The sequence below is a fragment of the Ceratotherium simum genome, chromosome 29, assembly GCF_057802395.1.
Source record: "Ceratotherium simum simum isolate JZ-2026a chromosome 29, ASM5780239v1, whole genome shotgun sequence".
NCBI lineage: Eukaryota > Metazoa > Chordata > Mammalia > Perissodactyla > Rhinocerotidae > Ceratotherium > Ceratotherium simum.
This window is the reverse complement of record NC_141928.1, coordinates 5,370,173-5,391,330: the sequence shown is the minus strand read 5'-3', so window position 1 is coordinate 5,391,330 and position 21,158 is coordinate 5,370,173. Positions and strand designations below refer to the sequence as shown.

General features: G+C 41.5%; 1 protein-coding gene across 2 annotated transcripts in view; it reads right to left on the bottom strand.

Moving 5' to 3' along the window:
- MED27 (mediator complex subunit 27) overlaps positions 1–21,158 on the bottom strand; it is a 205,628-nt gene that overhangs the window by 124,814 nt on the left and 59,656 nt on the right. For both annotated transcript variants that reach the window (XM_004423599.3, XM_087418882.1), the window contains exon 3: positions 13,043–13,173. In XM_004423599.3, coding sequence (XP_004423656.1) covers positions 13,043–13,173 — 131 coding nt within the window. The remainder of the gene's footprint in view (positions 1–13,042; positions 13,174–21,158) is intronic.

Below are 21,158 nucleotides of genomic sequence, written 5' to 3'. Positions count from 1 at the left end.
CTTATTTGTGCCTTCTCTCTTTTTTTCTTGGTGAGTCTAGCTAAAGGTTTGTCAATTTTGTTTATCTTTTCAAAGAACCAGCTCTTGGTTTCATTAATTTTTTCTGTTGTTTTTTTGGTCTCTATGTCATTTATTTCTGCTCTGATTTTTATTATTTCCCTTCTTCTACTGATTTTGGGCTTTGTTTGTTCTTCTCTTTCCAGTTCCTTTAGGTGCATTGTTAGATTGTTATTTGAGATTTTTCTTGTTTGTTGAGATAGGCCCATATTGCTATAAACTTCCCTCTTAGAACCGCTTTTGCTGTATCCCATAAATTCTGGCATGTCGTATTTTCATTTTCATTTGTCTCCAGGTATTTTTTGATTTCTTCTTTGACCCAGTCGTTGTTCAGTAGCATTTTGTTTAATCCCCACGTATTTGTGGCTTTTCTGATTTTCTTCCTATAGTTGATTTCTAGTTTCATACCGTTGTGGTCAGAAAAGATGCTTGGTATTATTTCAATCTTAAATTTATGGAGACTTGTTTTGTGGCCTAATATGTGATCAATCCTGGAGAATGTTCCATGTGCATTTGAAAAGAATGTGTATTCTTCGGTTTTTGGATGGAATGCTCTGTATATGTCTACTAGGTCCATCTGTTCTAGTGTATCATTTAAGGCCAATGTTGCCTTATTGATCTTCTGTTTGGATGATCTATCCGTTGGTGTAAGTGGAGTGTTAAAGTCCCCTACTATTATTGTGTTACTGTCTATTTCTGTTTTTATGTCTGTTAATAATTGCTTTATATATTTAGGTGCACCTACATTGGGTGCGTAGACATTTACAAGTGTTATATCCTCTTGTTGGATTGTTCCCTTGATCATTACGTAATGCCCTTGTCTCTTTTACAGTTTTTGTTTTAAAGTCTATTTTGTCTGATATGAGTACTGCTACCCCAGCTTTCTTTTCATTGCCATTTGCATGGAGTATCTTTTTCCATCCCTTCACTTTCAGTTTGTGAGTGTCTTTAGATCTGAAGTGTGTCTCTTGTATGCAGCATATATATGGGTCTTGTTTTTTAATCCAATCAGCCACCCTATGCCTTTTAATTGGGGCATTTAGTCCATTGATGTTTAAAGTAGCTATTGATAAGTATGTACTTACTACCATTTTTAAACTTTTTTTTTCTCAGTGTTTTAGTAGTCCTTCTCTGTTCCTTTCTTCTTCTATACAGAATTGATGGTCTCTTTAGTTTGACCTCTGTCTGAAAGCTCTACTCTTTAACTCCCCTCCTCCCTCCTTTTATGTTTTTGATATCATATCTAACCTCTTTTTTGTGCATTTGTATCCATTACCCTCTTATCATGGAAATAGATAATTTTTCCTATTTGTGGTCTTCTCTTTTCCCCTTAAATCAGTCCCTTTAACATTTCTTGTAGCACTGGTTTCTTGGTGACAAACTCCTTTAATTTTTGCTTGTCTGGGAAATTTTTGATCTCTCCTTCCATTTTGAATGATAACCTTGCTGGGTAGAGTATTCTTGGCTGTAAGTTTTTTCCTTTTAGCACTTTAAATATATCATGCCATTCTCTTCTAGCCTGTAAGGTTTCTGCTGAGAAGTCAGCTGATAGCCTTATGGGGTTTCCTTTGTATGTAACTTGACTTTCTCTTGCAGCTTTTAGGATTCTCTCTTTAATTCTGGACATTTTGATTAGGATGTGTCTTGGTGTGGGCCTCTTTGGGTTTATCTTGTTTGGGGCTCTCTGTGCTTCCTGTACCTGGATGTCTGTTTCCTTCCTTAGGTTAGGGAAGTTTTCATCTATTATTTCTTGAAATAGATTCTCTGCCCCTTTGTCTCACTCTTCTCCTTCCGGGACACCTATAACACGGATGTTAGTGCGCTTGATGTTGTCCCAGAGGTCCCTTAGACTGTCCTCACTCTTTTTGATTCTTTCCTCTTTTACCTGTTCAGCTTGGGTAATTTCTTCTAGTCTTTCATCCAGCTCACAGATCTGTTCTTCTGTATCCTCTACTCTGCTTTTGAGTCCCTCTAATGACTTTTTCATTTCCAGTATTGTATTCTTCATTTCTGATTGGTTCTTTTTTATATCTTCCATTTTTTTGTTGACATTCTCACTGAGTTCATCTATTCTTCTCCCCAGATCAGTGAGCATCCTTAACACTCTTTGTTTGAACTCTCTGTTGGGTAGGTTGCTCATTTCTGTTTCACTTAGTTCCTTTTCTGGGGTTTTGTCCTGTTCCCTTACTTGGAATGTATTGCTTTGCCTCCCTGTTTTGCCTCTTTCCCTGTGCTTGTGTCTACGTATTAGGTAGGTCAGCTACATCTCCTGCTCTTGGATAGGTGACCTTATGTAAGTGATGGCTTAGGAGGCCTGCCGTGTGCTTCCCTCAGTTCTCAATGTTCCAGGGGTGACCCCTATGTGGGCTACGTGTGTCCTTCTGTTGTGGCCTGTTTGCTCTCCCTGTAGGCACCCAGGGAGGCCGAGTTATGCTCCTGGCCAGCTGTTGTAATGCTCAGCTGCTTGCAGTTGTTGTGGGCCCTTCAGTCTCTTTATCAGGTGTGGGGAGCCCCAGCACAGTTGGCTGCAAGTTCTAATACCACATTTGTGTTGCAGTATTTCTTTTAAGTGAGTAGGCCCCCAGCGTGGCAGGTTGTTAGGCTTAGGGCCTTACAATTGCTATAAGCCTCCAGCCTTTAGGTCTCTTGTCAGCTCTCTGAGGATTGCAGCTGGGTGGGGCTGGCCTCAGGCATGGGAGCACCCAATTGTTTCAGGCTTTGGAAGGTGGGGCAAACCCCCTATGTGGGTCTTTGAGAAGCACAAGTCTTCTGCAGCTGACAAGCCCTGCCGCCCACAGGTCCACACACACAGTCAACACAGTCCTGCCCCGTGTGCGTGCCCCGACCTCCCGAAGCGGATCCAGTCTCTCCATGGTGGGAGCCCAACACTCTCCACCTGCTCCTTGTGCATGCCCTGCCCCCACTGAAGTCAGCTCAGTTGCCAGGCTGCAGAGAATCCAGTCACCAATCTATGCAGGCCCACAAGTTGCCTGAGGGCTTGTTGTTGGGTGGGGCCAGTCTCTAGGGTGGGCTGCCTGCCCTGGCTGAGCTGGATTAAATCGGTGCTATAGCGGGTGGGGCAGACCCTGGGCTAGCAGGCCTCAGGGAGAACTCCAATGGCGTCTGTGTCAGCACGCCCACACCAGGCCACAACAATGGCCACCGCCAATGTCCCAGTCCCTGGAGAGGTCTCACCTCTCACCGAGATGCACTCAGGGCCTATTAGGTGAGTCTCTTTTCACCAAAGCACTATGCACCTTTCTTTCTGGTGATTTTAGGTTGCTTTCTGAAACGGGGGAGTTTGCGCATGGGCCCTTTAAGAGCCAGTTTTAGTTTCTTTGTGAACCGGGTTTTCTGGGGGTACTCCCCAATGCTTTAGTAGCAGGCAAAGTCAGATATTATGCCACTCGTCTCGATTGTGCTGGGTCCACAAAATGCCCACAACAGGGGCGCTCCCGGCTCAGGGCCCCGCGCCTCCAGGGAGGGCTGCGGATCTGTGGGCTGCTCCCGGGCGGCCGTGAGGTGCTGCAGCTTGTGAAGGCGGCGTTTTTCCTCTCCAGAAGGGAGTTTCTGCCTCTTCTACCTCAGTTAGGATTGTCCATTGTTGCAGGAGTTCCTCTTATCCAGTTTTCAGTTCTGTCTCAGGGGTAATTTTTCCACGAGTAGTTGTAAATTGGCTGTGTCCACGGGAGGAGGTGAGTTCAGAGTCTGCCTACGCCGCCATCTTCACTTCCTCCCCCAAAACTCTATTTCTTCGACAACAATCCAAGCTCCAGACCCATATTTTAAAAAATATTTTATTGTGAAAAATTTCAAATATACACAAAAGTAGATAAAACAGTATAATGAGCTCATCAACCATATTATGTTCTCATTACCCAGTTTCAACAATTAGCAACCATTTTTATCATATCCTCTCTCCCTCCCCTCAACACTTTTGAGAAGGGGGAGGCTGAGTATTCTAAAGCAAATCAAGTCATCATATCATTTCACTCAAGGCTTATGAGCACCTCAAACATACTCTTCAAATGGAACTCATCCTCTTTCTCGTCTGTTTTATACAGAGTAGTACTTCTGCACCTTTTGATTCCCAGCTTGATCAAGCATACACCTAGCCTATAGAAAGTGCTTAGTAAATGCTTACAGAGTCAGAAAGTATAAAGACACACAGAGTGGGGGACCAGGCAGCAGGGATGGAAGGTCCAGATACAGGGTCTAGATAACAGGACAGGATCCTACTGGCTTCCTGCACTTCTGAGTGTGGGTCAGTGCAAGGAAGCCCTCTGGCTGAAGCAGGGGAGCAGAGCAGTTCTGTCCGTCTACAGTATGACAATCCTGACAAGCCACAGGTTTCAGCGTGTGGCTACTAGCTGAACTAAATACTGTTCTCTCAAGGGGAGAAAAGGATCTTTTACAACACATATGCTAATGAAGCACAACGACATAGAGCATTTAAAACAAAATGTCCCTATATTTATTCTCCATAGACAGATTTTTACATTAATATTTATGAGGGATTCCTCGTTTATTTCTCCCCGAGATTTTTCTCCTGCCCAAAGAGAGGGGATAAAAGATAAGTAACATGAACCAATTATCTTTTAAACAGCTACAAAGGACTACCTTCTTTATCTGCATTCTGCTACTTGATTAATCTTCCTAATATACCACTTTCCACGTATCAGCCCCTGCTCACGAGCCCCCAGGGCCTGCTGCTCCCTGCAGTAGCACGCTGCAAGGCCTTTGCCTGACTTTCGGGCCCTGCTTGCTGCCCAAGCCTCCAGATCCAATCCTACCCACCCTCACTCAGCAGGGCCAGACCCACAACTCCAAATCCTCACCCGTAGGCATTGCTGTCTGTCCAAATGGCACCTGGTTCCCAGCCATTTAAATACCCAATGCTTACACTTCTAATTTACTAAGAGCCATGAGCAGTATGAACGCATGTTGTAAAAACACATTCTCAGCCTCATCGGCCGGGGTGGGGGCGTGCAGCCAGCATGGGCGGGGAACAAGCCTTCAGGACTCGTTCATTCAGCCACCAGCACCTGAGCCAAGGCCAGGCCAGAAAGGAGACACAGAGAGCCCTGGTCTCAAAGAGTTTCCAGTCTAACCAAAACACAGGCCGACTGTGGCAAATGGCATGGAAGAGCCACAAAAGCAAAGCCTCACAGGTTACCAGTGGAAGGTGTCTTTCTGCCCAGTCACTGACCCACATTTCCCTCCCCAGTCAGTGATACAGACAGAGAGACATGTTCCTTCTCTGCCTGCCAAGAAGACGAGGTCATAAACATATAAAATCAGACAATTCAAGAACTATGACTGAATGTGTCTTCTCTGGCCCTCAAATGAGAAACTCTAAAGAGCAAGGAGAACACGGCAGCAGCGGAGACTGGACCCATAAGGAAGACTATTCTCTACCCTTGGCCTCAAGATGCTTTCTGATTCTATTTCAAGGCAGATGGCAAACAAACGAATGTGAATAGCAACCAAAAAGCAGAGGAAGAAAATGAAATGGTGCTTGTGCAGTTAAATTTTTAAATTTTTACAGTCCAATCGGGCAAGGCCTGGGCTCTTCCCTGTTCCCACTCTGAGGCTGAGAGCACAGGCTGGCTTCAAGGAGCTCTGAATACCAGATGTCTGACCACAAAGGATTTCTTTCTGTCACTGTATCAGGACGGCCTGACAACATTTCATAGTGTTCTCACCCCTTTTCCAGGCACAATGATAAAACCTTAAAATAGCCAAGTACACTAGTTCCTACCAACCTTTTAACCTCTGCACAGAAAACTGGCTGAAACTAATAGATTGAAAATTATTTTGTTGACAAAACAGAGGGATCCAGTGAATTACAAGACTGAAGATCCATATACAGTAACCCTTGCTCTATGAACATTCCTATCCAAACTCAGGACACTGAGTAGATTTGGAAAAATTTTTTGAGATAAGACTGGTATTCTTCAGCATTCCTGGAGACAGTTCCAGCCTTGTAGGAAAAAGACAAAAGAAGTACTGAGTCAGACTGCTTAAACATGACTGATGTTAATAAATGAGCTTCCGTAGTGTTGGTTATTGGAAACTGATCTCTTCCTTATTAATACGGTCCCGCAATGGAGAGAAAGATTTCTCCATGTTCTAGAATGCAAACAATGTTTTAATCTTTAATTATATTCGCAATTTCAACTCTTCTAGAGAGTTATAGCCAGCAAGGCCTAGGATTATTTCTTTATTACATAGCCTCTCAGTGGTATTTAATGAATATTGTTACTTAATACTTGCCAGTTGGGGAAAGAAGGACTTAGTGTATTTCCACCCAAGTTTTGATGACTTTTTCCAAAACTCAGGAAACTTAGAGCTGCAAAGTTCTCTGTTTCATTTTGGGGGCACTTGGTACAGGCGACACCCTTGCTCTCCTCACCAGCCCAAAGTCAGGGTGAGTTAGCCTGGGTAATAAGCAACCCTGGAAAAGGGATTCAGGACATGATGTTCTGCATTTCTAAAGCATCTGGCAATGAACCCAGTTTGCTCCTCATTCACGGCTTATTTACTGTTACTTTCCTCAGAGGCAAATTAAACTCCAATAAAAAGGGATGCCAGATATTCTTGTCCAAGGCTCCTATCACCACCTAAGTTGAAGAATTTAATATAAACTTATCAACATACAACCAAATTCTGCCCTCAACAAAACATCAAGATCCTCAGAAGGCAAAACAAAGCCCAAGTAATCGAGAAGAAAACTAGGTCCCTGCAAGTAAGCACGCTCACAGTCACTATTCAGATGACATCTATATCAAGGCTTTGTAACGGCATAGCAACTACAAAGACCTGGAGTTTCGTATCTGTGTGGCTGAGGAAAAAAACTTCTAAACAGGGTCTTGAGAATCAGCACCAGAAGAGAGAATGATGTAATGGCCAGGAAGCTACAGGAAGAGACTCTGGGTTTAGTGAGCTTCATCCCGGCAAATATCTGCCTTGCTTGGTTTAAATGTCAATGACCACGATGAGCTCCCACCCTCCTTCATCACTCTCGCCAAGGACAGATTTGTGTCACTGCTTTGCTCCCCGTGATTCCTGTTGGTTTTACATCAAGCAAAAGACAACATGAGCCTCTGCCTTTCAAGAATAGAAATAGCATTTACCACACATCTTGGAAAGAATCCAATCATCTGTATAAGCACCATGTGTAATTTCACGTTGATGATCTTCTTGGGAATTAGTGTGCAAGGCAGTGGCAGAAAATGAGCCTCTTTCAGTTAAACTCCCAGAGCCAAGTTAGCGGCCGCACCAAAGGCAATCTGTTGTTCAAACACTGGAACTCCTAGGTGTGTGTGCCGTGCCATTATCCCTGTTTCCTCCTGAATTAGTAGCATTTCTTCCCAGCAACACTTGTCACTGCACGCTGTTTTTGTATTGTTGTTGCTGCTGAGGTAGGTCATCCAAGAAGAGGAGTGTGAAGTGAAGACTCCCTACACTCTCAAAGGTATTAGACAATACTGAAAGAGATGCAAAATGTTGAGGAAACGCCACTGGTAGGCTCCAAAGAACATCAAGGAATACTATTATTCAGCGATAAAATGGAACAAACCACTGACATGTGTAGCATAAACAAATCTCCAAAACATCATGTTGAGCAAAAGATACCAGAAAGAAAATATTACGTTCTGCACGACTCCATTTATGTGGAGTTCTAAAAGAGGCAGAACTAGGAAACAGGAATAGAAATCAGAACAGTGGTTGCCTGGGGTGGTCGAAAAATTACAGGCAAGTATAGTCAACTCTTTCAAGGAGTTTTGCTGTAAAGAGGAGAGAGGGGAGGCGGGAGCTGGAAGGAGAAGTGGGAGTATTAGCCGGGTGTTCTTACAGGAGAAGGTTTTTGTGGTAAGTATGTTTGCATACTACTGGGAATGATCCCGGAGAAAGGGGAATACTGATAGCGCAGGAGAGCAAAAGGAGACGGATGGAGAAATGGCTCGGAGTAGGTGAGAGGGGATTGGACATAGCGGACAAGTGGAAGGGTCGTTCTTGGCTGGGAGCATGGACAGCACATCCCCAGTGACTAAGGAGAAGGTAGGCTATGAAAGGGAATGTGCCCTCAACTCAGCAGGCAGGATCTTTTCACGGAAGATAACATGATATAAAAGAAACTGCCTATCCCCACAATGTCCAGGGGATAGGAGTAACATTTAAAAAAATAACCTTTCTCTAAAACAACTTATTTTTTTTTCCTCAAACTTAAATGAGATCCATGTGTACAGAATAAGAACACAGAAGTGTCTTTCACCTCTGCTGCCACTGAAAGCCGGCATTTCATCAGGCCGAGCTGCTGAAAACCAGGAGTCACAAGCCATTCAGCTTGGTCATATTGATTAAAACCAATATCCCATGTTAACAAAAAGTATATCAAAAAATACATCGTAAAGTTGAGACTGCTATCTAGAGCACAAGTAAACATGGCTACATCTGACATATATTAAATACATAGATACTTCAATGTACAACTTACATAGATGAAATAAGATAGCCACTTTCCAAGCTGATCTCAATCCTACGAGGGTCAAAAGCCCAACAATGTTTACCCAGCAACAGGGGACATAGCTTCTTTATGAAATGATAGTGCCCCTTCTGCAAAAGACATAACTTAATATGAACCTTCGGGCATCATGGACGTGAGGTCACTTCATCAGTGCCCTCTGAATGCTAACCCGTGATAAAACATCTTTCATCATGAACAACATCTTTGTCTTCTTACAAGCTTCTTTGGAGGGGAGAAAGATATGAATCATTAATCCCACAAATCACTAATCCTAGGGAGAATTCAGGGGGTATTTGAGTCTTGAAAGACTACTACTGTTATAGCCAACTGCATTTTAAAAACAAACACATTGATAAATCTTCCTGCATTCTTGCCATGCCTGTGGTCTCAGCACACTTAGGCAGAGCCAGTGGTCTTGTTGTCGTAGCCTTAGTGCCATCCAACTGCTGACAAGCCAATGCAGAAACACACCCGTCACCGCACTAACAGACGCACAGTTACAGAGGAGGTTGTGTGAGAAGCCCGGCCACTCGTCCTCCACTGGCCTCCTCCACTGTTTAGAAATAAAACCTTTCCTTAGAATCCTGTAAGCCTATGCAAGAAAGCATCTAGCTCTCCTAACAAAGTAAAGCCTCCATCCCTCACAGCTGGCAGTGAAGGAATTCGGTGAAGTTTTGCTGGGCCTCCCTAAGTGGATCTCTCTCAGCACCCTGCCCATGGCCTCCTTGGGTACTTGGGGATCATGTCATTAGGACTTGGCACACTTTACTATGATTCCCTGCTACATGTTTGTTCCTCTTTTCTACTCCGAGTTTCCTGAAAGACTGCTTTATATCTTATAAGACTGCTTTATATATATATCAAAATTATATCTTACCAAATCCCCAGCACAGTACACGGAACCAATCATTTGTAGGCCCTGAGTAAATATTTGCTAAATAAATAAGGGAATGGGGCTTACAGGCTCAGCCACTCTTCCCTCTGTGCAATGTCTCTCCTCACTGGCAACTGTGGTGGTTTTAAAATATGTCCACAAATTCTTTGACACTCCTTCCTTCAAAAGGGAGAGCTGCATCCCCTCCCCTCGAACATCAGTCAGACTTAGTGACTCATTTCTAACAAATAGAATGGGGTGGAATTGATGCCACGTGTCTTCTGAGGCTAGGTCATAAAACGGAGAGCCTCCGCCTAGCTCTCCTTCTCTTAGATCACTTGCTCTGGGAGAAGTCACATGCCATGCCATGAAGATACTCAAGCACCCTGTGGAGAGGCCTACGTGGAGAGGAACTGAGGTCTCCTGTCAACAGCCAGCACCCACTTGCCCACCATGTGAGTGAGCCACCTTGGAAGTGACCTTCTAACCCCGGCCAAACCTTCAGATGACTGCAGCCCTGGCTGATATCTAGTTGCAATCTTATGTGAGACCCTGATCCAGACCACCCAGCCAAGCCACTCCCAGATTCCTGATCCACAGAAAATGTGAGAGATTATGTTTATTGTTTTAAACCACTAAATTTGGGGGCAATTTATTATATAGCAATAGATAACTAATGTAGCAACCTTGGAGGATTTGGGTGTTGTTTTTCAAGGGAGTTCAAGGGATTTCCTTAAATGATAAAATTAGTTTATGGTCATGTTATGCTTATAACAAAAATTTTATAATTGGTAATGTTCTACAGAATACAACCATAACATGGCTAATTAATACGCAAAATTAAATATTCCATAAATCAAATGATACTACCGTAAAACCTAACAACTACATTCAATAAATGTTGGGATGTGATACAGAACAATACTACAATACAATCCTTTGTGGAGGTTGTTTTTTGTTTTTAAAAATTATATATTACATGCATAGAAAAATGTCTAGAATAATATCCATCAAAACCTTAACAATAACTTTCTCAGAGTGACAGGTTATTTTTTTCTTTTCTTTTTGGTTATCTTTGGTTTTTTCAAAATCTACAATATGTATATATTACTAGTGTCCTATTTTTTAATTTAAAATTTTTTTATAATTCAACTAGGCCAGCAGCTAAGTCTTACTGGTGTTTCAATTCCTGACATCTAACACGTTAAGTGGTGCATAGTAGGTGCTCAATAAAAGTACACTGGCTGTCCTTTAGATATAGATCCTGTCTACTGGACAGGAGTTCCATAAAGGATTCCAGGATAATGTGAGCCCAAAAAGCTCACTGATGTGAAAGGGCAGCAGTCAATTTTCACAGAAATAGGCTACTAAGTATAGGAAATCATTTCAAAGTTGTATTCTTAGGACATAGTAACCACTTTCTCTTTGAAACTAAGTATTTTGAGTGATTATTGTAAATTTATAATGACAGTTGTGAACACTTCTTTTTTTTTTGGCAAGAGAACAGAGTCTGTTGATTGCCTTGGTGCTTAAAATAGTTTCTAAGCGTCCTCATAATAGCATGTCACCTGTAAACAGGTTTCAGGCCAATGCAAACTAACAAATGGTGGACAGATGGAGTAAGAGCTGACTTTTGTCAAGAGAGAGTCAGCAACAAACACTTTTTGGCTCCAGTCTCACGGGACCATTAGAAAGTCTTTCACTTCTCGCCAAACATCTTGCCTCAGTTGACAATCCGTGCAGGGAAAATGACAAGTTACAAGGCCCATTAGACTTTTGAGAGCTGCAAGTTGAGATTTGCAGAATCACCAAATCAACACATGAGAAACAACAGATAGAGTAATGTTCCTTAAGAAGGTTTCTGCCAAATAGTGAAAATTCTCTCTGTCTTGCATCACTCAAAGAAGCTGTCCCTGTAGTCTCTGAAAAATATGGCACCTGTGCATGCAGAAGACAAAAAATCACTTGTTGGGGGCTGGTTGGTTATGTTCATCCTACCCTGGAAGCAAATGTTAATTGTGAAGAAAACTTGAAAATCACAGAAATGGTGGTCTAAGAATGTCCACCAGTGAGAGAAAAGGTCCCCAGAGTCATTCCCTGTGACTTCCTCAGCTCTGCACTGGCCTTTCTCCTCCTCACTCTCCAAGTCTCACCTAATGTCATCTCCTTTGATGACACTAATTTGTCATTGACAAATGACACCCAATTTAAGCAGTTTCCCCCACTCCTTACCATTCTGTGTGTTCCCTTCCAAAGCACTAATCATAACCAGAAATTACTGTATCAATTTATTCATTTGTTTAAGGGTATACTTTTTTTGTCTTTTTCCCTCAATAAACAAAAAGCTTTAGGAAGATGGGACCACGTCTGGCTTGCTCGTGACTGTATCCCCAGAGTCTAGGACAATGCCTGACAGATAGTATGCACAATAAATATTTGCTAAACAAACAGAAAACAAATGAGATCTTGTGTAAAGGCAAACAACGGAGTCTCATCTGCAAACGCTCCTCCGGACTGGAAATTTAAAAATGTAGTTTGTAACTGAAGATGTAAAGGAAAGAGGGTGCAACAGGAGGGCAGGCTGGGCTAGGGAATGTGTTTAAAGTCCAAGTCAAGCCTTTAGTGAGTGCTGCCCCTCTCAGGGGAATGTGTGTGCTGATAGAAAAGCTATCAGCAAAGACTGGTGTGTTCACATTTCTGACTCCACGTCGCTGAGTGAGCCTTGGGCCTCATCTACGCGGGCTTCCAGTACAAAATAACCTACAGGTAAATGGATGAATTAATTGTGGCATAGTCAAAGGAATACTACATAGCAACAAAAAAGAACAAACAACCTGGATGAATCTAACAGATATTATGTTAAGTGAAAAAAAGTTGATACAAAAGATTACATGTTATGTGATTCCATTTATGTTCAAGGACAAGTAAAAACAATTGTTCAAAGAAGTTGGAATAGTGTTAAACTTGGGGAGGGCAGTGGCACACGTACAGACTGGGAACGTGAGGAGAAACCCTTCTGGGATTCTGGAAGTGGTGGCCACCTGGCTTGATCGGGGTGGAGCTACACGAAGGTACAGATACGTGAAACAATCATCAAGATGTACACTTTATGAACATTCCAGTATCTCTTATCCCTCCTATTGGGAAAAAGAAGAGCACATATAGTACTATTTAAAAAAGAACAAGTGAGCGTAGTGCTGATTCTAATCCCAGCTCTACCAGACTGTCTAGGTGGCCTGCAGCTTATCAAAATGTGCTCCTCAGCTCTCTCATTTGTAAAATAAGGACAACTGTACTCTGCTTTGCCAACTATGGGAACGTGATCAGGAAATAAAGATTAAGTTATGAGGTAACTTCAATTCCTAGGTGGAAAAGTCACACACAAAATATGTAAACCATGAACTGCACTATAACCATTTCATAAAGATCTATGCAAAATATGTTACCCATATGCTTGGTTTTTAATCTTAATAGATACCTTTTTAAAAGAAAAATAATTTCGCCAGAATAATTTTCCATTAAAATTTGCCAAAAAGAAGAGTTCACCCAGGACAAAAGTACTTTTTCAAACCATTACTCACTGAGGCGGTAAGACAAGAGTCGTGGGTTGAGCCTTTGGTCTACGTTTAGCAGATACTCCCATCTGGTTAGCAGAACGTTTCAACGACTGTTGATTCAAAAGACCAGATGCTAGACCTGCATGGTACTGCAACTGTAGGGAAAAGCAAAACAGAGAATGAAAGATAATACTTGCTAAAAGCAGGACAAGGGGTGTTAAACTATCAATACTTGATACATTTGTACCCCTTTAGAACATTTTAAATATAGTCATGCTCATCTCTTAATGATGGGGATACGTTCTGAGAAATGTGTCGTTAGGTGATTTTGTTGTTGTGCGAACATCACAGAGTGTACTTACACAAACCTAGAAGGTATAGCCTACTATACACCTAGGCTCTATAGTACTAATCTTATAGGACCACCGTTGTATATAAGGTCTGTCGTTGACTGAAACATCGTTATGCAGCACACAACCATAATTTTAAATACAGTTGCTATCATTTTGCTTCAAGGAATATATTCATAAGGAGATAATCAAACATGAAAAGAAACATGAATAAGGTTGTTCATCACACATTACATAATGATGAAGAACTGGAAACAATCTAAATTCCCAACAGTAACTGGGAAATTGGTCAAAATTTGGAAAGAATTTGACAACACCATTTTGTTGAATGAAAAAAACCCAAACAGGTTACATTGTAAACAGAGAGAAGACACTTAAAAAGATGTTCTCTAAAATGTTAACAGTGTATTTCTAAGTAGTAGAATTTGGGTAATTTTTACTTTGTTCTTTATTTTTCACTACTATTCATATATGCTTTGTGCAAATGGTTTAAAAGCCTATGCCATTTTTTATAAGAAGATCCAGAGGGTTTCCTTAAAGACAAATTATTTCTGAGAACTCTTGCTACTGTCATATCTTGCCTATAATAAAAACTATATAACTCAAAGTCTACTGCAGTAAACCAGGAGCACAACAGGGCTTATCACATACAGATTCAAACATAGCATGTGTCAGTGTTCAGAACCACTAGGCCACTGTTTTCAATGGTTAAGATACAAATATCAATCATAAGAATAAGCTCATAAATATGTCTTACTACAATGTATACAAATGGATATAGGCTCACTGAAGAGAACTGGGTGGCGAATTAATTTCACTCCATGTATATATAATTGGAAAAACACAATGCGAGTAAGGAAGCAGTATACTTCAAATGGGCTCAGGGCCAGCATCCTTTGCTTTGTTCCTGGACAAACTGCTGAGCTTCGAGGTTACTTAGGACAGATCATTTTACTTCCCTAGACCTCAGTTTCTCCATTGGAAAAGAGTAATGATACTGCCTAATTCTAAACCAAAAGGGACTTTTTAAAAGTCCCCATTTATTGAGTTATAATTTACATAAAAAGCACACATTTTCAGTGTACAGTCTGACAAGTTTTGATAAATGCATTTACCTGTGAAACTGCCACCCCAATCACGATACAGCAAATTCCATCACTGCAGAAAGGTCCCTTGTGCCCCAGTGCAGTCAGTCCCCTCCAACTCCTACCATCAGGACCTTATGATTTAAACTACAACTCATCATCCTCACTCACTGCCAAATGAAGCTTATATCCAATTTGACATGAGACAGTGACTCCTGTCTTCCTTTTTCAATCCCATACTTTTGTATTTTAGATCATAAGAGTTGTCACCAATCTCTCTATAATAAAATTATCCTTGAAAGGTATCCCAATGTTGAACAGATGTAAATAAAACATTCAAATGTGAAAATGCCAGCCTAAGAATTTGGATTGAGACCATTTATAACATCCAATATATTTCTTCTTCCCTTCTCAAATTAAGCAACGTCTTTCAAATACTTATTTAGAATTAACTGAACATACAAATAGTAATTCATTCGGAAGCTCTGAATCAATTTCTCTTCAAAATGCTCTTCCAAGGCATAGATTTCCTTTGCAGAGTCAGCTACTTTACAGCTCACAGTAATGAACTGGTGACCACCATATAAAAGGGGCTGGGACCTGGATGCAAAGGGTAATAACGTTCTGAAAAATAAATGGCCTCACCTAAAGCCATTGGGCTGCACAGAAATAGAGAGTGAAAGAAAACAAAACCAATTGAAATGATCTGCTTCTTGAAAGTGGCTATAAAAATGAAGATATCCAGTGACCCAGCAAGAGTGAGATGTCTGTGTTTGGAGCATCCATATTGCTTTTTAACAGGCTCTTGATTTACTTGGTCGATTTGCTGTGGGAGCCTTATGGCTGCACAACACAAGACAAAGATATATCACGTTCATAATAAAAATGGAGCTCTGTTCGGGGTGGAGAAGGGGGGCATAATTTGGCTCTAACAACTCATCTTAGACCAATGAATTTTGCTCATATTTGTTTTTCTCCTACAGATTTCTTAAATGGGAAATCAATGGAAACAAGGGACAGTACAAGTTTGAAAGACAATGTTTCAAAATGTCAGCTACTTGGGTTTCGATCTTCCCCACCAGAATTTGCAATGAGTGCAATATGCATGGGGCTTTATGGAATTAAAGGGAAAGACAGCTTGGCAGGGGTCCCCTTCTGGCTCAAGGAAGCATCTCTCCTTTTGGCTCTTCTCTTCTTTGTATCTTATTCAGGTCCATGCAAGCTCAGCCATTCCAGCCCTGCTGACTCTTTGAGTGGACGAGTCCTGCTAACCATGCAGAGTGGCAGGGTGATTCTGTCCACCTGGCATCATTTTGATCATTTGCTCAAACAAACAAAAAAACCCCCAAACAGCAGCAATGCATGCTAGCTGCTGTCTGTCTTTTAAAGGGTTTCTTTAAAACCTCTACCATCTTGGACACTCTCAACATACATTGTACCTCTAAGAGCACATGTAGATGGAAAGACTCCTCTTCCCAAAAAACAAAACCTGCCTTTGAAAGCTGACTCACAGTGACTAAGCCACATTTGTTAATCATATATACGTTCCCAGTTTCCAGGAACACAGCTCTGTCAAGATCTATAAGGGGCCCATGAAATATTTACCAAACCATCTTTATAATGGGAGAAAAGGTCAAAGTTAATAAAAGTGACAGGCAGCTCCTGTCCAACTGGATTTATACATTATTTAAGCACCAAATACTCCACTCCATGAAACACAGTTTAAGATCTGAAAAGACTCTTGGAAAACATTCACGCAGCCAATGGCTCTAAAACAGCAGAAAGGAGTCAGAGCTAATCCAGAAGTTAACATCGAGAACATAGCACTCCCCAAAATACTGCCATAAGTTTTCAATTACAGGTTCTGTAATATTTTCTATAAAAATATATTTCAATAAACATACTTTGCTCCAAATGTCTGCGGCATGGAAACAACTCTATTTCAAAAAGCAACTTATCGAAGTTCTAATGTGATTTTTCTATCTAAGATCATTTTTCCACTAACGAGCAAGAATAAAATGAAAGAGGGTTTGAAAGAAAATAATCTATTCTTTTAACTTCCACATCTTACAGCTGTGGGGAAAGGCAGTGTTTTTTTTTGTTTGTTTGTTTGTTTTTAAAGATTTTATTTATTTATTTTTTCCCCCCAAAGCCCCAGTAGATAGTTGCATGTCATAGCTGCACATCCTTCCAGTTGCTGTATGTGGGACTCGGCCCCAGGATGAACGGAGAAGTGGTGCCTCGGTGCGCACCCGGGATCCGAACCCGGGCCGCCAGCATCGGAGCGCGCGCACTCAACCACCAAGCCACGGGGCCGGCCCGAAAGGCAGTGTTTATGTGGCAAGCTGCGGGGAGGGGGTTCCTTATTTACTGGTAAATTGCCTCTCAGTAGTAACAGTTATTTCAGTGTTCTCTGGATTCTGAGAATATTTCTCTCAGTTCCAATTTTGCTATCTATTAACGTCAACCTTCTATTTTCTATGTCTGACCTAGGATTTTTCTGTCAGTTCTCAACCTAAAGTCCTTTCTAATCAATTATGTCTACTAATTACCTCTATACCTGGGAAAATTTCAACAACTCATAATGATCTGGGGAAAATACCATTTAGAATTAGGAAAACCTTGATTTACTGAATATTTTTTATTTTTTTATTTTTTTAAAGTTTTTTTTTTTTAATTTTATTTATTTATTTTTTTCCCCCAAAGCCCCAGTAGATAGTTGTATGTCATAGTTGCACATCCTTCTAGTTGCTGTATGTGGGACGCGGCCTCAGCATGGCTGGACAAGCAGTGCGTTGGTGCGCGCCCGGGGTCCGAACCCAGGCCGCCAGCACCGGAGTGTGTGCACTTAACCACTAAGCCACGGGGCCGGCCCTACTGAATATTTTTTAAAGTAATGCTGTTTTAGTAATAACAAACATGCAAAAGTGCCAAGTGTTGTCAGTTGGGGTCTGGTAAACTCTAATGTGCAGACTAAGAGCCTCTGAATAAGAAATTACACTCTGGAAATGTGCTACTGGGCTCCACTGCTAACAAGAGCTGTGTGAGCTTACACATTTCACTTCCCTCTCTACAAAACATGTATTATATCTTCTTCAAGGACCCTCCTAGCTCTAAAGTTTGATTCCTCTGGGTTTCTAAAGCAGTTTCATGGGTATTTGGCTTCACCATAAAGTGGTGAAGTAATGTCCCTACAATTTCATACAATAAGGTTAACAAACCTTTTGCCCCCCGGATAGCCTAAGTCTTTACAGTATCTGCTTTTAAAGAAGTCCAAACTATTAAGGCCCAAATTCAATTAGCTTTAATATGCTTCAAATTACAAACAACATATACTGGAAGGAAATGATACGAAAGGAAAATATAAAAAACAGGATTCAAATGCAAAGTTTCTGATTTAAATCTTGGGTTCAGAAAATCAGATGAGCAACAATCCCCTGGTTAGTTCTCCACTTGCTTCAAGTCTTCCACATTGTTCTGAATGCTTCTACCTGCTCCAAAATAGATAAAGGATATGTTTTGCAACGGAGAGAAGTTTGAGAAGGAAATTCATCATATCGATCACATTCAATATACTAATTAAGCCAGTGGCGTTCAATTGGGCCTTAGTACTTAAAAGCTGAAGTGTATACTGGAACCTCCCCTGGGTCCATGGTACAGCATCTATTCATATGCAACACTATCCCACCCATGCTATATGGCCTGAAGCCCACTTTAAGAAAACCTGACATTCAAAAATCTCAAAACTTACAAGCCACATCAATCAAGGTTTGATTCTTCCCATCATAAAAATCACTTCCTGGGGCCAGCCCGGTGATGTAGTGGTTAAATTCACGTGCTCTGCTTCTGCGGCCCGGGGTTCGAGGGTTCGGATCCCAGGCGCAGACAAACACACCACTCATCAAGCCATGCTGTGGTGGCATCCCATATACAAAATAGAGGAAGACGGGCACAGATGTTAGCTCAGAGCTAATCTTCCTTAGCAAAAAGAGGAGGATTGGCAACGGATGTTAGCTCAGAGCCAGTCTTCCTCACACAAAAAAAATCATTTCCTTTTCAAGCATTCACCAAAGGCTTATTTAAAAGGAGATAGAGGGGGCTTAAAAAAAGAGTTCTCCTAACCTTAAGGTATGACTCACTTTATTTTTAAAAATCACTTTATGTATAATTACATATAAGTTTCTAAGAACATGAGCAAGACACATTGATACTTCCAGTAACTAAACCCTTTGGATGAAGAGTGAGAGAGAACTAAGTTATAACAAGTTCTGGCTGGCTTAGAGCAGAGGGCCTACAGGAGAAGAGATTAAGAGGCCAGGGAGCCCCACCATCTCCTCCTCCAGTCCCTACAGGCCAGCTTCCCTTCTCCAAGCACAGAGCTCCTGTCTGTACTGGGATTTGGACCCAGGAAAGGCAGCGTTGTGTTATTTCTCAGTCCAGGAATGAAGCTGGCCACCTAGGGAGACACATCTTGAGGGCACAGACCTTACTACTGATTACTCTCTATTTTCTACAGTGTCCAGGATAGCACATTGCATACGGGTGAAACTAATACATCTGTCAACTGGTAAGTGGACTGGCAGATTGGGGAACTGCCATGGCCTGGCCTGGCCTGTCACTGCAGACAATCTCGAGAACAGAATGGCTCCATCAGACAGTCTTCTTAAGGCTGGCCTCTTACAAAAGCAAACACACTGCTTTGCTGGTGCTCACTGTCATGACCAGAGCCACGAAGGATCCTTTCTTCCTGTTATTCTAATTGCCAAAAAAAACGGGTATGTCTGAACCTCTATGCAGGCTTGAGTTCAGGGAAAGGCATCCACAGGGACTGAGCTTGGATTACTTCAAATCACAGAATTCTCATGTCAGAGAAGGGCCTTAGAGGAGCCAACCCACACCACCATCCCTACCCTACCCCTACACCTACCCCAGCCTCATTTTACAAGAGAGAGACTCCACCTTAAAGAGGTCACTGGCTCAAGGTCAGAGTTCACCTTATATATCTTTTTCCTGTGGGAATAAGTGTGCTGCATCTCTCTAACCAAAGGAACTGGCATTTGTTATCTCTGCTTCAGCAATGAAACAGTTACTCTTCTTGGACAGGGAACTAGGCTTTGCTAAGGGAGCAGTGATGTTAGCATCACTAGCATTTGCTGGCTCTTGTTTGCTCCCATCACTCTGACCTCTCTTAGGCATTGTCACATGCTTTTCCCTTCTACTGACTCTAGTCATGTCTAAGGTGGTGAGTTTGGGGAAGTTTTAAATCCTATCATTTTAAGGTTTTAATATCATTCAAAGTTAAAAGCCATGGAGAAAAGAAATCAAGAAACCTCAATATTGTCAGAAAATCTAAATTCTAGACTCAGCAGTAACACATTTAACCTTCCCAGCAGCTTTGATATTGTTCTATAACGGGGCGATTGTGCTATCGTCTAATGGGTTTTTATAAATTCTCTTACTGTCCAGGAGAATCCACATGTATAATCTGTTTTTACTTAGGGATTCTCTCTGAGAATTTGTTTAATATATCATGATAGCAACAAGCAAGGACATTATCCATGTAATGCCACTTCCCCTGCAGATCACTGACCAAAAGAGCCAGAGCTGCTTGGCATAAGTGAGTTGAAAATCCTTCCAAGATGCAACAGAACATGCCAAAGCTCAGAGCCCCAACTAAGGACATATGACACATGGATCAGTTCACACCACATACACTTGGATCAAGCTACACCCCACACAGCTGGGATGTGTGAATGTACCATGGGGGGGAGCTAATTTGAAATTCTCATACAGTCATATTTCCCCTAAACTACTAAACTTTCAACTAGAACCAATATTTGTGCAAAACCAGGAACACTTCATCACCACTTTGAGTTGCAAAGACCTTTGCCCCTCATTACTGAAATATGTTTTGTTTCCAGCTAATGAGAAAGAACCATGCATTATGATAAAGCTCTGGTTCTTTTGAACACACCTCTAGGAAAGAAACAAGCAAGCCTGCCTGGTATTATCTGTGCCACGGAAAACAGCTACTGAAAAATACCATAAATCTAATTGTTTTGCTTGGGTTTTTATCTAAATATTAGATAATGGTATTAGCTTCTTTCCTCCTTCTATCTCCTAATGCTTCTTTCAAATAGTCAATGTTAAAAAAAAAGAAAACCTTAGGTTTGAGTTTTTATGGGTAAATGATCTTTTTACTTGGTCAAAACAGCATCAATAAACCATAAGAAGGAAGCCTCCAATTTATTTGCCTATTTGTTCTCTACTGGGAAGCTGGGTTTCAGGCCTTTCAATTACTAAGAAAGCAGGACACCAAGTCAGGGCTGTGCCTCTGCTCAGCTGTGGTATCCTTTACATGCTAAATGCCATTTGGGTTTCTTTTTTCTTACACATGAATCCTCAAATGTCCAAACTTCAAAAACTGTCAAAGAAGTAAACAGAGAGGATGACAGCAGCCTTTTTCTTTCTTAAATATCTGTAATGTTTAGGGTTGTTTAGAATTGTTCCTCTGGAATGTCCCAGAACTCACACCTTTATTAATAGGCCTTTCTCCACAACTGCTCCTATTTACACTACAGCTGTATGCATGTTATCCTACTTCAAAGATGCCAATCGGTTGGAAGAGATATCACTCATCTATCTGAACAGATTCACTAAAAAAGCAAACTGTGAATGTGGCTAAAAATGGAAGAAACAACCATC